Raw genomic sequence first — 17,676 nt, forward strand, 5'->3', positions numbered from 1 at the left:
ATCAGTCATCTTGTTGGAGATAAGTTTCAAAGCAATTAAATAAATTTGTTATAGTGCTATGCTGTATCTTCAACATTCCCATAGAGTTAATACTTACCTTGCTGAAAACTGGTGAATTACCCCATCACCTTGCTTACTCTTTAGGCCAGGGATGTGATACTCTGTGCTACTACAACAGTCATATTTCAGCAGTGTCCTGTTGAACCAAAAGGCTGTGAAGGAGTTAAAGACCCATGAACCAGTTAGCCCAAGAGGACACAAGTTATGTTACAGCACCTGTGCTTGGCCTTCTGGCCTATCCTGTGCTGCACCTATTCCCTGGCCACAGAAAACACTTGGTCAGCTAATTGTGACAAAGGAGCCTGTAGGAGCTTCCTCCTGGCATTGGTAATTACACCACCTCATGTTGTCTTTATCTCAAAGCAGCAGGTTTTCATGTGAAGAAGCTTTTGTTTGGTAATAGGAATAGCGACCAGAATTGTTTTCTACTCGGAAGAGCTCTAAAGACAAAAAACTTTGGGGAACCTCTTTATGGGCAAGATCTGCACCAAGGGCTGTGTTTGATGCTGCACAGCTGTGGGTTGCCAGCATCTGAAGGGATGTAAGATTATCCTTACAGTTCTCTTTTTCCTTGTCTGTGAGGTCTGATAAAGGGACGATTAATCAATATGTGTGGGAGTCCAAGTGCCTTTCTGCCTGAGATGGATGTTAGTGACAGTGCATTAGCAGGCTATATCCCTAAAAAAGAGCTTTATACTGCAGGAGTAAAGGCAAAGTTAAATAAGAGCTTTCTGGGTTTTTGTTCTGCATGTTTTTGGCATTACTCATTTCTGAAAAATATCCTCATCCAACCTGGATGTTTTTCCTATATGGTACATACATATTTTCAGAGTAAAACCTTCAGTTCTTCCTGAGACAGTATTTGTCAGTTCCTATGTTATCTCTGGTTTGTTATTGACAACTCTGGCTTTAAATCAAAGGTCTAGACTAGAGCACCTTAAAACATCAGCTACCAAGAGTCAAGGGAGCAAAGGAGTACAAATGCTTTCCTCACCAGTGCCTGTCCCAATCAGCCTCTTGCTGCATGTCTGGAGAATCTTTTGATATATATGGAAAGCAAGAAGTATTTTACATTTGAGAGCGAAGACAAAGTGAAATCCTCTCTCACAGGAAAATGAATGAGATGTAGAACAGAAGATTAACTGAAGTAGTTTTGACAAACGTTAGTTTTATAATGTGAAGATAAAAAGAAGTCAAGGTAGCAAATGGATGTTAACAAGTTGTTGAAATACTCTTGCTTTCTAGGTGCTATATCCAAAACCTGGTTCTTGGCATTCTAGTTTGTGGTACAAGAGGAAGGAAAGGTGCAAGTACGTGCTGCTTGATGTGACTGGTAGACATCAACTCTGGGGAAACCTTCATTCCGTTGTGGGTTACTGTAACAGTAACTCCTTCAGGGATTAAAAAAGTGGTTGAGGAGAAGTGACTGATCAGAAACAAATACAGAATTGCTTGTTCTAGATTATGTGCAACAACACAATTCAGAGAACGTCACTTTGTGTTTTAAACCTGTTCCTTTGAGAACTAAAGCTTGAGACCGGGAAAGAACCAGGCTTTTCCTGGCCTAGCTCTGTGTGTGTTGGAGAGACAGGGTGAAGACAGGCACTGTCAGGCTGGCAAACAGCTGTAGAGTTTTAGTGTTGGCCTTCGTCTAGAAATCCAGGTTCAGAGACAAGAGAGTTTGAGGGGGGGAAAGCAAAGTGCAGGAAAATCTGTGGAACTGAGATGGGCATCCTGAGACTGAGCTGGGGTTGAGCTGGCATCAGTCGTTCTGTGAAGGCAGCTGCCGAGACCCTTCTCGGCCAGGTTTGAGTTCTAGGTAACGATGTTAGGGGTTTATGCCATGGCCAGGCAGGAAGGAGTTTAAGGGGAATTAAGTTGTTGGCTCTTCTGAAAACAGCACGCAGCTACAGCACAAGGGCACGCCAGACACAAAGCGTCCCAGCTCAGAAATACTTGGCAGTTTCATCCCCACCGACCTTGTCGTGCACAGGATGTTTCCGATACAGGCTCCTCGTGGAGATTAAACGTCCGTGCTTCAGGTCAGCTTAACCCGCAGCCTGTGGCGGCCGAGGAGGGGCGGAGCGCAGCCTCGGTGGCGGAGAGGACACACCCCCGGGGGCCGGTTCTTTTCCCACAGGGATCGCCCGCGCTGTCTCCCTCCGGTTCGCTAGCAGCGATTTTGCTTCTCCGCGCGGCATCCCAGGCATCCCGCGTCCGGGGCCGTCCCCCGCAGCCCCTGCCCTCTCCCCGCCCCGCCTGGCCCCCGAGCGGCAGCACCGCCGGCGAGAGGAACTCGCCTGGCGCTGCGGAACCACGGAATCAGTTAGGCTGGAAAAGACCTCCGGGATCATCGACTCCAACCTGTGGCCGAACACCACCATGTCAACCAGACCATGGCACTGAGTGCCACGCTCACTCTTTCTTTAAACACCTCCAGGGACGGTGACTCCACCGCCTCCCTGGGCAGCTCATTCCAATGTCTAATCACCCCTTCGATGAAGAAATTGCTCCTAATATCCAGCCTAACCGGGTTCCTGGGGTGGGGAGGTCCCGCGGCAGCAGCGGCCCCTCAAGCACCGCGCCCCCCCCCCCGCCCGGCCCCGCTGACGCCGCCACCCGCCTTCCGCGTCAGCCAATGGCAGCGGCGGCTGTGGCACCGCCCGCGCCGCAGGGCCAATGGCAGCGGGAGGGGGCGGGGTCGGCGGTGAAGGTGACGGGGGCGCTGGCGGGAACATGGCGGCGGCAGCGGGGGCCATGCTGTGCGGGCGGCGTCCGGCCGCGGGGCTGCTGCGGGTGAGGCGACCCTGGCCCCGGCCTTCCCTTCTCCTTCCCTGCGCAGCCCCGGCCCCGCCGCCGGGTCTGGAAAAGCTCGGCCAAGGTCACACCGCCCCTGCGGCGGGCCGGCTGCGCCCCCTCCCCTCGGTCTTGCGGGAATCCCGGGCCTGGGAGGCAGCCGAGGGGAGGGAGCGGGTCCCGGGCCGGGGAGGGGGTGAAGGGCGGCCTCTCCTGCCCCCGCAGCCCCGGGCCCCGCACTAAGCCCGGCGGGACCTTTATCCGCGATCCTGAGGGCGGCTTTTCCCACTGTCCGGCGCCGGGAGTGCCGCGGCTGGCGAGCCCTCTTCGGTACCCGCTGCAGCCGTGGGGATTTCCCAGCCGGGGTAGGGCCAGGAATCGGATTGGATTCCTCTAATTAAGCAGTGCAGAGGTATAAAATTGCACCTGTAGGTGTTGTTTCTCAGCTGGGCGGTGGGATGCTGCTGCCCACGAAGCCTGTGTGCCTGGCAGCCCTGCTGGATGGAGGTGCTGGCTGTGCCTGCCTTGCCTGCGGCGCCAGCGTCCGACAAGCGGCAGAGAGCTGTGCCGGGAAGAAAAGGAGGGCAGGTGCCTCGCATCCGAATTGCCATATGCAAAGCTGGAGGTTGCGGTTTACCAGATGTAGAAGTGGGGGTTTGCTTTGCCTTTTTTTTTTTTTTTTTTTTTTTTTTTTTTTGTCTGTAATCGACGACAGAGCGTGAACACTCCTAGCAGGCGCCAGTTTGCACTTGGTAAATAATTGTCTGGTTTGTCCAGTTTAAATTTCAGGCCTTTTGCTGTAACAGTATTTTTTGGTAGTGTAGGTATTTATTTTGCTAGGCAGGTTTTTTTGTTTGGCTTTGTTTTTGTGACGCTAACCCTTGAAAGCACTGCTATTAAAGCCCTGTAAGGGATATCATTCTTTTTCAGGGAGAAGTTAAATTTGAAACTTCCTGCAAGCTATTATAACTTAAACTGGGGAGAAAAACAGACAAAAATCCCCAAACACCTAAACAAAACAAAAATCAAACAACTAATTCAAAACAGTAAAAATATCAATCTTTTTGTTAGTTGAAGGTTGTCAAATTAAGAGGAGAAACAGACTAAATTTTCTTGTTGCAGATACAAAACCAGAAGGCATTCTCTAATTTATAAAAATTATGGTGTTCTTGTGATGTCCTTAAGCAGTTGTTTTTAATTAGCATTTATTTAGCTGTGATTCAGTAATGGCCAGAAGTTTCCAGTGTGCTGAAATGGCCAAAGAAAGTAGTTTAAATCACTAATGGAAAGATCATTCTGTTAACATATGAAACCATACATACAGATGTAATTTTGTATCTTTGCACTGCTTAATTAGATGAAGCTACTGGCTGGTGAATTAGACTGCTCAGATAATCCCTTTTTCTTGGTTTTGTTTTATTATTCTACTTTGGTGTGACATTCTGAATTAGTTATCCTCATTTTTGTTCGTGAAACACCAAAGGAATGGAAGCTGTAGATGCAAACTGCCACTGTTTAACAAGCAGTGGAGTTAATGGTAGGAATGAATGAACCAAAGTCCAGGGAAGCAGACAGGGGACTAGTAAACTTTTTCAAGATAGCACCACTCACTCCTGCCTTAGACGTGTGTTATAGGTGTACATAACAGACTTGGAAAAAATGAATTGGGTGTTGTTTTTGAAGGAGTATTTGTTTATTTTTCAGAAAGCATTTTATCACAGATGTTATGGTGGGACTGTACTAGACTACACTTCTTTTAAAAGGCATGTTATGATTTTTTCATTTTTTTTTCAGTGTTTCTTAGATACTAATTTTTGAAATAACAACTTCTATGAAAATGGGTACATTACTGAAACATAATGGCATTTGCTTTCTTGATATGAAATTCTGAGGACTTTCTTATTTTCAGGCTCTGAAGTATACAGGCCGTGGCTATGCATCGCAGCGTACTTTAAATGTAAGTATGAAGCACTATCTGCCTAATAAATTGCTGTTTTAGATTTGTTTGTTAATCACTGACATTTTTAAGAAAATCCTCACAAAAAAACTGCCTTAAAGACAATGTCACTTGTGCCTAAGCCACACTTTATTGCAAAATCTGAAATAAAAGTCAGATTGCCATTTTTATTTTGATTTGCAAATTGTTTGATAGTGTGGGACAAAGTTAGAAGTGTGTCAGCTGACGTGAGCTTCATGTAACTATTCACCCAGAATGGGAGAAGACAGCTCTTATGAACTGATCCATTTGAAATTATTTGTGTTATCCTGCAACTTTCTGTTACAACATAAAAGATGAGGACAAATATGTTACTATCACTGAAGTCAATCATGATGAAGGGGTTACAGTAACAGACAGTCCTTCCTAGTTTTAAGCAAGTATCATTTGTCTTTGTTTATTTTTTTCCTAGTGTTTTCTTTCTTTGCCTGTCTGTCTAAATAAAAAGAAACCTCCTGAGCAGACCCTGTAAAGTTTTGTGCTTAGCTTGTACTGGAACCAACACAGCTGGAGGCTGTCAGGGGCAGCCAGGGATCTGACATGTGCATCTTTTGGTGCCAGGTTCTCATACTACTCTCACAGGGTTATCAGGTGTGCGTGTGGCTGTAACACTAAAGCTAAGAGGCAAAATAAGAGTAAACTTGTTTTGAGGGGCTACTAGCATAGGGCTGAATGTCATACCATGTCTTAAAGTACTGCTGACACGTTCTGCTGGGACCTGGGCTTCTGAATATATCCAGGGATGGAGACTTCACAACCACTCTGGGTAACCTGTGCCTGAGTTCAGTCACACTCCCAGTGGAGAAGTGTTTCCTGATGTTCAGTGGGAACTCCTTTGTGTCAATTTGTGCCCACTGGTCCTGTCACTGGGCACCACTGAAAAGAGTTTGGCTCTGTCTTCTTTGCACCCTTCCTTCCAGTATTAATATTCATGGTGAAGTGCAGCTGCTGAAGTTCTATGTGTGGCAGCATGACCCTCTGGTGTATCAGCCACTCCTCCCAGTTCGTTGTCACCAGCAAACCTGCTGAGGGTGCACTGCACCATCATCCAGTTCATTAATGAAGATGTTACACAGGACTGGACCCAGTATTGATCCCTGGGGTACATCACCAGTAACTGGCCTCCAACCAGACTTTGTACCGCTATCACCACCCCCAGCCTGGCCATTCAGCCATTTTCTATCCACCTTACTGTCTGCTTATTAGCTTCTTGTGTGAGGATTTTATGGGAGACAGTGGTGAAAGCCTCACTGTAGTCTAGGTAGGCAATGTCTGTTCTCTCCTCATCTACCAAACCAGTCACTTCACTGTGGAAGGCTGGCACTTGGTCTGAGCATGGCTTCCCCTTGGTGAATCCATTCTGATGACTCCTGATGATTTTCTTGTTCATGTAAATGGTTTTCAGGATTAGTTGTTTCATCACCTTTCCAGGGATTAAGGTGAGGCTGACTGACCCGTAGTTCCCTGGGTCCTCTTTCTTACCCTTCTTGAGGACAGGAGTGATGCTTGGCTTTTCTCCAGTTCTTGGGCACCTCTCACAGTTGCTGTGACCATTCCAGCATTACTGAGAGTGACCTTAAAAAGTCACCTGCCAGCTCCCACAGGACTCATGGGGGCATCTGATCAGGGCCCATGAATTTATGTGTGTCCAGTTTGCCCTGACCTGTTCCTCTTCCACCAAGGGTGCATGTTCCTTGCTCCACCCTCCCTCCAGTCTCTGGAGTCTGGCATTCCTGGAGGCTGGTCTTAGTACTGAAGACTGAGGCAAAGAAGGCATTCAATAGTTCAGCATTGTTCTTTGTCACCATGTCCCCTGCCCTATTCAGCAGCAGGCCCACATTCTCCTTGCTTCTTAGGTGCTCATGGAAGCCCTTCCTGTTGCCAGATTCAGCTCTTGGCTTTCATAACCTCATCCCTGCATGCTCAGACTGTGTGCCAGATTCTCTGTCCCCATTTCCATCTGCTGTAGCAGTGTATGAGTTTTGGTGTCCATCCTGGCATTTTTACCTGACGTACTGCTTGTTGGATTGGACTGCTCTGGAGCTTGGAGGGGGCAATCCTTGAACATCAAGCAACTTTCTTCAATCCCCCTTTGCTCCAGGATGTTCAAGATTCTTGCAAGCATCATAGATTCCAAGGCTGAGCTCAATGTACTCCACCTGTTCTGTCACATGAAGGGCAAGCCTCTTCCCCCTTTTATTTTCTTAATGACCTGTCCTTCCTGAAGAGTCCTTATCCCTGCATGGCAGCACTCCAGCCATGTGAGCCATCTCACCACAGCTCGTGATCCTAAGGTTGTAGTCCTGCAGCTGCACACAGACCTCCTTATGTTTCCTCTTTGTGCTGCATGCATTAATAAAGATTTTAGTGCTCTGGAGCCGCTTGCAGGGTAAAAGAGAAGCTGTGACATCAATGAAAGAATAACAGTGGATACATTTAAAAAATACTGGTATGTGTGTGCAGTTGTGAGAGAGATTGTGACTTTTGTTCCATTCTTCTGCACTTAGGAGGTGGTGATAGCAAGTGCCGTAAGGACACCAATTGGATCTTTCCAAGGATCTCTTTCATCACTGCCAGCCACTAAACTTGGTTCCATTGCAATTAAAGGAGCAATTGACAGAGCAGGTATGTATACACATTTTTCTTTCCTGTGACAAAAAAACCCTCAAGTGGCTCAGAACAGCATTAGTCTGTGTCTTTTCTATTGCTTGGTAATGAAAAACCCTGCAGTGTCCTGGGTTCTTTTGCTCCTGTGGCATTTTTAAGTGTATCCACAAATGCTGTTTAAGTAAAGTTGACTATCAGGCTTTGGTTCAATCTGAATTAAGTGCTGCTTCTAGGAGCAGAATATTGCCTAGGGATATCTTTGCTAGTCCAAATCTGATTGAGCATGCTAATTGTTTTTTCAGGGTGAGCTTTTATGACATGAGTAAGCTGATGCAAAGGCTACTTGTTGCTAAGACCAGTGGCCTTTACCTGCCCTTTATTTATGTGGGCATATGTACTTGAAGGACAGCCGTGTGAGCCTTTTGATGGATTCAATCTAACAAAAAAGTCTTTTTAGGGGAGAGGAGGATTAATACTACAAGAACTTGGACACCAGGGCTGTTGCAAGAGATGCAGTAGGAGAGCAGGCCTTTTCTCTCTGGTGGCAGCTTGCTGTGGCCTTGGCTTGCCCTTGCTAAACAAACAAAACTGTCTTTAGACATAATTGTAGCACATAAAAAGTTTTGTTCATTTAACTGTCCGTGAAAATTTGGCTTCTTGGGTGATCAGTGAGACTTGGAAATGTCGATTTCAGTGAAATAACTGTAGCTTGCTCTGCAGGGTGACAGAGAATTCTCTTGTGTCAGGTTACCACTTTACCATACTCCGTGAATATGGGGGTAGAGATCTGGGAGGCACCCAACAGGGGCCTGGGTGCTGTTAAAACATGGGTTGGATGTGGCAAATTTCATTAGTATTTGATAGAAAACTTCAATGGGAACCTTTGTAAAAAGGCTCCTGAATCAAAAGAATTTTGTTTTATAGGAATCCCTGCGGAAGAAGTGAAAGAGGCCTATATGGGCAATGTCCTTCAAGCTGGACAAGGACAAGCTCCAGCAAGACAAGCAGTCTTGGGTGCAGGTATTCCTTCTCTTGACACTGGGTTTGAAGGTTTTCTGTCTTTATGTAGCTGGAGTCTACTGGGCTGTGAGTTAAAGCAGAGTGGTGGGCAGCCTTTTGTCAGGACAGTCTGTGGATTCTTTTTTCCCCTGTGGTGGGTGAAGGGTGTTGTGTTGCACTCCTGCAAGTGGGACGTTACTGCCTACAGTGTTTGCAGAACCAGGAGAAGGCAGTACTGGAGACCAGGCTGGTAATTCCACAGTATGTTACATTAATGGTGGATGCTGCTCTGAATCTTTCACAAAGTGGGCTTTTTTTCTTCAGTATATCATTATTCTTAAGTGTTACTACATAAGGAGTCAGTGAGTTTCCTTCAGCACATGAGTGTGTCTTTACACTCATCTTCCTGTGGAGTCTGGAGCTGACACTGGAAGGATCCTCTGTGTAATGTTAGCTGTAACATGAATGTTATTGGGGTGCAGGAATTATTTTCTTCTTCCCTCTGTGGGGATGGGATTCCATACTGTAGCATGTTCCTAGAAAAGCCTATGGGTCAGGGAAGAACTGTATACTTTCTTGGCTCTGTTCCTGCACATTTTTGAAGTAGAAGGAACTGCTTCCATGTTAGGCAAAGTGTTGAGTATGGCTCTTCTCTTTCACAGAATTATAGAGTGGCTTGTGTTGGAAGTGACCTTAAAGATCTAGTTCCAACCCCATGCCATGGGCGGGGACATCTTCCACTTGACCAGGTTGCTCAGAGCCCTGTCCAACCTTGCCTGGGATTGGTCTTGTTACCAGTTGCTAAATTCTGCAGCTTATTGATGCTTTTTCAGCCTTGGATGCTGGTTAGAGGCAGGGATCAGGATTTTGGGAACTGGAGTTGTTCCGGAGTCCCTTCCTTGATCTTCCATTTCCTGATTCTTTGCTTGCTTTCCCTCTTATCGCAAGTGTGTTGTTGGAAGGGGAGAAACAACAGGGGTCTCCAAGAAGGATGGTAGCTATGGATAAGGGTAGATAAATTGCCCTGGGAGGCTAAATAGTGCAAGTTGAACATCCTGGGCTTAGATAAAAATTGGTGCCATATGAAATGTTGCTGAAACACCAAGAAAATACTGAAGTCTACCCTTTCAATAACACAGCTGTACAAACAACTTCTTTGCCTCAGGTCTGCCAATCGCCACTCCTACTACAACTGTCAATAAAGTCTGTGCTTCAGGAATGAAATCAATCATGATGGCAGCACAAAGCCTGATGTGTGGGAGTCAGGTATGTGGAGTTTGTGCTGTTTTTTGGAAAAACTACACAGTTAATGTTGTAGATCTTGTCCTACCAATGACTGTGCTCTTTGATTTGGGATTGTGTTTTGGCTTGGGATAATAAAGCTAATTAGCAACGGTTTGTTTTGTTTATGCAACTCTAATTTTATAGTCATTTAAGTATGTTTTGGTTTAAAGCAGAAAAAAATATTATAGTTGGAATATTGTCAGATATGTTTTTTCAGAGCTGACAAACAAGGTGGGTTCTTTTGGGGGGTATTTACATCATCTCTACTGCTCTACTCCCACCCCACCTGCCAGTCTAGCCCCCAAAATATAATTAAGGGAATTTTCAAGCTTTCAGTTTTGAAAAGCTGAAGAAATTTTTATAGACTTACATAAAGTCTGTAATATATTGTAGTTTTGGGTGATGTGACTTTCAGACACTTTTAACATTTAAATGAATTAAATACACATATCCAAGTGATGCTGTTTTCAAGTACACGAAAGATTTTTAAGGCTTTTTTATCGCTTTAGAAGAGGCAGAATTTATTGTTGCTGTAAAAGCTTTTTCATTAAAGAGCTTGATGAAGGAGAATTGTTCATCTCTGTCAACTTTCTTCCAAGGTTTTCTGTATAATGGGAAAGATTCTATCACTTGATGGGAGGAGAGGAGAATACATCATTTTCAGTAAGCCATTAAAGGCTGTGCAGCAAAGAATGTGGGAGAAGTGTGAATGTGAAGAAAGACATTTTAGTTTTTTCATTTTCCATACCCAAAGCATTTTGGCAGCATCTTTGGGTCTCTGAAGTGAAAATATCATCAGTTCAATTATATATATCTTTTGGCTTAAAAAGTAAGTGGCTCCTAAGTGAGGAATTCTTCTGTGTGTGTGTTTAGAACAAAAGTAAAATATTTAAGTTTTGGTGTCCCTTCTGTGGAAATCACAGTGTAACTGGAGTTAAGCAACTGCTTTATTGCTTTGGCCTTGCCCTGCAGAGAACAGCACTTTGTCTGGGGCCTGCTGAAGTTGGTGGAAATCCTGTCATCAGACTTTGAACCAGGCCCAGCATGTCTTTGTAAACAGCTACATTTGGATTTAGTCATTTATATCCAATGAGTTCATGAGTGTGGTTGTGCCTTTGGTTGGTTTGACAGGCCATGAGCTCTGAATAGAACTGGAGTTTTCAGCTGAATTAATCCCACAAGCTGTGCTGCCAGTCTCAGCAAAAGCAGAGACTCAGCCAGTTATTAGTCTCTTCAAGCTGTAAGTTATGGGGGGGTTGGTATTGGTTTGTTTTTCCTGGCTGTGGACTGTGAGGTATCCGTGGTATGACAGTCAGTGATGGTTCCCTGTGGCTTGAGTCAGTGTAGACCATTAGCTAAACAGTTGCATTGGCTCTCTCTCCATCTCTTTCACTTTATGGAAGTGAAATGCCAGGGACTCAGGTTCCTCTGATCTGCTGCTGCTTCTGTATCTCTACTGCCTTTCCGATTTATCTGTCTTTTCAATAGTTTTGTCTTCAGCCTTCTTTCTCTTCTTTATTACTTCATGTCATGTTTCTGGATCTAGTTTATAATCTGTTCTGAACCAAGTCACTATTTCTCCAAGTCTTAGTTTAAAGAAGCCAAAAAAGCTTTGATCTTCTTACTGCTGTTTTGTGTAAAATGTTTGTGATTTTATATGGACAGTACTGTTGAACTCTCAAGGACTCATGCTGTGTGTATTTTTCTTACATTTTTCTGTATTTCAAATATGCCATTAAACACAACTATGTCTATTCTTCACATCCTGGAATCCTATGGATTTTGGGGCCACGGCCTGATGAACAGTGGGAATACTTATAGTCCCTGTAGCTTTGCAGGTTTTCTGTTTGCTTTGTTTCAGCTTGAAACAGTACAGTAGCTTACAAATGCCCATAATGATTTAAGTAATCATTAATTAATAATTGTCTTTTTTTGTGGCCTTTTCAGATGATAAAGCCATATAGAAGGACATCTGTTTTTACATAGTAAGATGAAATAGTATTATGTAAGACTGCGGGTACTTGTAAATCTCTGTCTCTTCATGTATCATTAATTCTGACTGTTGTTTGTTTCAAAGGGATAAGGAGCTTGGAATAAAGAAGAAAAATGAGAAACTTACAGGAGAAAAAACCTGTAAAAGTAAAATTTCTAATTCGATCTTGGAAGCTTTTGATATAAAAGTGTAAGAGATCAACATGGGTCTGGCAGCTTTCTGAAGCTGCACACCAGACAGAAGTCAGTTGTTCTGCCAGGGTGGATTAACTATCTTCACTTGTTCCTGCTGTTTGCTTTTTAACTGCTTAAAGGGTTTTTTTGACTCTTTCTTTAAGATTCTTCAGGAATATGAAACACCCATGCTTAAGCTTTTGCTAGTATTTGTTCCTCCAAGAGGTCATGGAGAACACACTGCATGATCATTGATTTTATCTTGTTTCCTTTGGGCAGGATGTCATGGTTGCTGGTGGAATGGAGAGCATGTCTAATGTTCCCTACACGATGAGCAGAGGGGCAACACCTTACGGAGGAGTAAAGCTGGAAGACCTGATAGTGAAAGATGGGCTGACAGATGCTTATAACCATATCCATATGGTAAAGATTCCTGCACAGTGCTAATGTATCAACCATAGATAGACCTGATGCAGATCTGAAGAGCTTGCTTATAGTTGTTATGAAACTGCTTCATCTAGCAAGCCTGGAAATGAGGAGGAAAAAAGTCTTCCATTTCCAGGTTTCCTGCAGTAGCTGTAATGGAAGAGCTGGGCAGAAGACCAAAATAGCACAGCAATTTGTGTGTTAATATTTACCTGTCTCTGCAGTCTGGATAGCCTAAAGCAAGGATTAAGAGAAAAATTAATTCTGCTACTGATGGATTGCTGTTGCTCCATCTGAGGGAGGGAGCAATCAAAGTGCTTGGAGTCTTTGAGGGTACCTGCTCTGTAGGATCCAGCAGGCTCATGTCTTTTCTCCCCCCCGCAGTGTACGTATCTCCTGTGGGAAGGTTTGAGTCAGCTGGTGTGCTTACTCATCCACAGGGTGACTTAAATTGGACAAACAAGGGCAAACCTAGGATGGGTTTGGAAAACAACTGATGCAGAGATAATCAAGAACAATCACCAGGGAAGAAAACTTTGAAAAGAGAACAGCTACTTTCAGCCTATGAGTATTTCTGACCTTTGCCAGGGGTAATTCACAACTGTAGGGCATTACTGATCAATCAGTTAGTGTTCTTGCTGGGGTACAGGAAAATGTGTCATGAAGAATATTTACTGTCATCCATAGATTTGATACAGACCTCACTTGGTGTGATTTATTCTTTTTGCACTGTAGTGCTTAAGCTCTGTGGGAATGTTGAAATTTATTCCCACGTTTCAGCTGAAATGGATTTTGAATGTGAGTATTTTATAGGAATCTAAATGGTGGCTTTGATAGTTCCCTTATGTGAGGAAAAGCTCTCAGAGCTGGTTATCATACACCAAGTTTTAATAGATTGGGACACTATTTTGGAACCTTTTTTCTTTCTTATAGCTGCTGTAGGTTGTTCAGAAAGCCTTAGCAGTCTGTGTGAGAACATAACGAGGAAGTCCATCGGATGGCTTTAGGGGCTTACTCTTGTCTGTGTTTTGGCAATAGCCTAAGTTGCTGGTGCTTTGAGGTTTGACGACTTTAAATTCATTAATTACATAGAAGTGAACTTGCTTGTTTGAAAAACTGGAGGGACACAGTACTAAAGGGTTTTGTGTGATTCATTGAGTATTCTGATGAAATGGGAGGTGGAACAAAACCTCTTCAAGGGCAGATCTTTCCAGTTGGCTAAATTTTTTTTTTTTTTTTTTTAAATTTTGTCACTGGATATTTAAACAGCGTTGATAATGAGTTGTGAATGTATAATTACAATCATAATTTGCCTATATATAAAAGTATTTGGTTGTTTCATTCTACTTATTTCATTCCAGTTATTAGAAAAAAGGGATACATACTTTTTATTTCTACAGTTTTCAGAGATTCTGAGGGCTAAGTAAGCTCTGTGTTGACCTGTGTTTGTAATCTTTGGAATAGGCAAGGTAATAATGGACTGAAAACACTAGGAAAATGAACATATGGTTCTGTGGCTGAATAATGATCTTCAGTCTCTGAAGATGTCAGCCCTAAGCACTTTAAACTTACTTTTGCATGCAGTTTAACTGAAGAAAAAAAAAAGCCTTAAGGGCAAGTTCCTTTATGGCTTCGATAATCTGGATCCAGAAGACATTTGCTGAATCTGAAGATGATATTTTAAACCCAAAAGTTTCTATTTGTTCATGACTGTGTAAATCAGAAATGGACACCAAATATTAGTCATATTCAATTCTGGAAATCTGCTGGTTGAGTTTTTTTTCAGTTGTAGTTGTGCTTTGCATCTTCAGCAATACTGAACCTAACAGGCCTGATTTTCTCCCAGGGCAACTGTGCTGAGAATACTGCAAAGAAGTTCACTATTTCCCGAGAGGAACAAGACACTTATGCCATAGGCTCTTACACCAAGAGCAAAACAGCCTGGGACTCAGGAGTACTGAAAAACGAAATAGTGCCTGTCACTATTTCAAAAAAAGGTATTGTGGACAGGTGTGATGAGAGGAATTGTGTTTCTCATTGAAAGCTGTAACATTGTCTGTGTTCAGTGCAAACTGTGTTGTTTAAACGTGCAAATCTCAGGAACATTAATTTTGATCACCTAAGAATTTTCTGTTAGGCAGACTTTCTGGTGAGCAGCAGTCAGTGACCTGTCATCTGGTTTTTGTTTTTCAATTTTTCTTTAATGTTGCACACCATATTGTCTTTCTTTTTTGTCTAAGTGAAAGATTAGCTATTGAATTTAGTTATGGCTTAAGGACATCTATGTTTTAATTTACATTAAAGGTATGCTCTTTGTCCCTTTTGTTCAGCCACTGGGAAGGATAAATGGATTTGCTGTGAATAAATTTGATTAAAGAATAGTTTTGTTTCTCCATTTTCGTAAGCACATTTCTTGACGTACATTTTACATGAATTTGCACATTTTTATTGAAATAAGTTATTTGTGTAAGGCAGTATCTAGTCAACTGTTCTACAAAATACTAAACCAGATCTGAATTTCAGGAAAGCCAGATACAGAAGTGAAAGAAGATGAAGAATACAAACGTGTTGATTTCAGTAAAGTTCCAAAGCTGAAAGCTGTTTTCCAAAAAGAAAATGGTAAATGTCTTTAAAAGAACTTCATTTTCTGCCAAGTGCAAGGATGCTTTGTCAGGGTGAAGAGTGCTGTTCACAAGAACTTGAATGCCCAACAATAGTCCCTTTATTTTTAAATGTCTGCTGAGATAAAGAAACATGCTGCACAACAGCATGAACTGGCTTGGATTAAAAGATGGTCCAAGAACCTTAAACCAGTGAACACCTCTGTCTGGGATGTTTACCTTAAAAAGACTGACACAGATTGGTTTCAGTTTCACTGTTGGTGTGGTCTCTGCCAAGTGTAAGCTCCTGTTGCCATGGGAGCTGGAATGGCTTTATAGAGTTGCCATTGCTTCCTGAATCTGTAATTGATAAACCTTCCTGGCTAACTCAAAGTTGCCCCTCATTCACAACCGTTTCCGAGCTGGAATTCTGTGAAAATGCCTGTAGTGCAGCTGCCATAGAAGGCATGACCTGGTCCTGGGATAAGGATACAAGTACCTGTGGCTGCAGTTCTTTCATCAGATACCAAAACCCAACCCATTTTTAGTTAACTCAGTGCAATAGGTATCATCATATGATTGAGACTTCATGTTCAATGAACTCAGGGAAAAACAATCCTTAAGAGGAAATACATGAGCTGCTTTGCATAACACTTTCACTTCTGTCTAAAGAGAGGTTTACCTTTTCTAGGAACAGTTACAGCTGCTAATGCCAGTACCCTGAATGATGGAGCAGCTGCTTTGGTGCTGATGACTACAGAGGCAGCCAAGAGATTGAAAGTCAAACCATTGGCACGGATAGTGGGTATGATCCTTCTTATCTCTCGGAAAGTCCTGGAAAATACTCCCATAGTGTGCTCTCAGGCTGCTTACCTGACATTATGGCTGCATCTTCTCAGTACAGTCCTTGACATTTCAAGTGTTATACCAGCAGACTTCTGACCATGAATTTTCTATACATAATAACAAAAATCTGAAAATGTTACTGTGGCATACTTAGGGCACTACATTTTAGATGCAGCTATTTCATGGACCATGGTATTCCAAATTTTTCTATCTTGGCGGTGTTTGCTGCTTGCATGAAAGAAAATCATGTATAGTAAAAACACAAGGTCTTTGAACACCTTTTGTGATTTTTTTTTTCTTTTTTTTCAGCTTTTGCAGATGCTGCTGTCGATCCTGTTGACTTTCCAATTGCACCTGCATATGCTGTTCCCAAGGTAAGAATAAAACTGAGTGGGGTTTGGGGGAAAAATACCAGAAACTTCCCTAGCATTCCAATGTTGGTTCTCCCTCAGTGGGTCTTCCTGAATTAGGACTGAAATTATAAATGTCATAAATACAAAGAACAGATCTTTTTCAGAGGATCAAGTATGCAGATCTTCAGAATAACAAATTTTTCACACCTCTTTTGAAAGAGGATATTGTTCTATACTGCTTTTAGCAACTTTGAGTGTGTTTACAACTTTGAAGCTTTGCAGCTTGTATGGCTGAAAGGCAAAATAAATATGGTTGTAGAAGGATAGACGCATTCTAAAAGGAACTGAAGTGTATGGTGTGAGGCAGTACTGTGTCAGTTAAATGGACTTACTGTAGCAGCAATCTTAGTGTGTGAGGGAAATGTATCCTTGGCATGGGCTACTCTCCATTCCTTCTTTGATGAAAACTCAAGTTAGTGCTTCAGTCCCTCAGTTTTGCTTTTTCCCATCTGACAAAGAGGTTCCTAAATGTGAAATCGTGAATCAGAGTACGGGCAGCCTGAGTCACTGACGTCAAAATAGACCAATGGTTTCTATAATTAGTTTCCTAATTTTTTCACGGTAGTAATTATTTTTTATTATTTCTAGATTCTAAGTGAGACAGGCCTGAAAAAAGAAGATATTGCAATGTGGGAAATCAATGAAGCATTCAGCGTTGTGGTGCTGGCCAATATTAAAATGCTGGGCATTGATCCACAAAAAGTAAATATTAATGGAGGCGCCGTCTCCCTTGGACATCCAATAGGGTAAGCAAAATCAGCTCTGGGTTTGCTCTGCACAGAGGCATTGTCTGCTTAGGTAAACAAGTTTTAAGCAAGTAAGAGTATATTTGAGTTTAATCATTATTATCAATTTGGTTGTAGGAGATTGGTTTTGGTTTGTGGGAGAATTTCCTTTAACCTAAGCTATGTTCTTTTCTTTTTCTTATATTTAGAATGTCTGGAGCAAGAATTGTTGTTCACATGGCCAATGCTTTGAAACAAGGACAATATGGTCTTGCAGGAATCTGCAATGGAGGAGGAGGTGCTTCTGCAATACTGATACAGAAGCTGTAGCCCAAGTAGCATCAGAAACACAGCCTTAAATGGTCTCCGATCAAAATGATGAGTGGTAGCTGTTACATCCTATTTATCAATCGGTGGATGAATTCTGTAACTGCTATTCTAAAATTTCCTAAAGCATCAATGATTACTGATCCAGACAGCTGGGCTTTTACTGCTTCATCAGTGCAAGTTTTTATACAGTACAAATAAACAAAGTCAAATTATAATTTTGCCTTGAAACCTGACAATAAAGAATGTTAACTATGGCTCCCTCTGTCACTGACATATTTCTCAAAGGCCCTCGAAAAGGAATTCTCTTGGTAACTCACGGAGTGCTACTACTGGAAAGTGCTGTTTTCTCCTAAAAATCGTTGCTGTATGAGAGCAGCTTGGTACTGAAGATACTTTTTTTCCTACGAAAGTGAACAGATAATTCACAT

The 17,676-nt window shown here is 42.8% G+C and overlaps 1 protein-coding gene across 1 annotated transcript; it reads left to right on the forward strand.

The window, feature by feature from the left end:
• Positions 1–2,776: 2,776 nt before the first annotated feature.
• Positions 2,777–17,503, forward strand: ACAT1 (acetyl-CoA acetyltransferase 1). The gene is made up of 12 exons (XM_032099325.1): positions 2,777–2,856; positions 4,766–4,813; positions 7,360–7,477; positions 8,384–8,479; positions 9,624–9,724; positions 12,188–12,331; positions 14,181–14,331; positions 14,858–14,953; positions 15,626–15,739; positions 16,090–16,154; positions 16,782–16,939; positions 17,128–17,503. Exons 1-12 carry the CDS (start codon positions 2,797–2,799, stop codon positions 17,246–17,248), a joined length of 1,272 nt encoding a protein of 423 aa, XP_031955216.1. The 5' UTR covers positions 2,777–2,796; the 3' UTR covers positions 17,249–17,503.
• Positions 17,504–17,676: the final 173 nt, after the last annotated feature.

Source organism: Corvus moneduloides, chromosome 2 (genome assembly GCF_009650955.1).
Source record: "Corvus moneduloides isolate bCorMon1 chromosome 2, bCorMon1.pri, whole genome shotgun sequence".
NCBI classification, from domain to species: domain Eukaryota; kingdom Metazoa; phylum Chordata; class Aves; order Passeriformes; family Corvidae; genus Corvus; species Corvus moneduloides.

Bases quoted from the DNA above. Each gene is read 5' to 3' on its own strand.
- ACAT1 (XM_032099325.1), top strand. From the start codon at position 2,797: ATGGCGGCGGCAGCGGGGGCCATGCTGTGCGGGCGGCGTCCGGCCGCG. The intron at 2,857-4,765 runs GTGAGGCGACCC...TCTTATTTTCAG, and splicing joins CGGCCGCGGGGCTGCTGCGG to GCTCTGAAGTATACAGGCCG. The intron at 8,480-9,623 runs GTATTCCTTCTC...TCTTTGCCTCAG, and splicing joins ACAAGCAGTCTTGGGTGCAG to GTCTGCCAATCGCCACTCCT.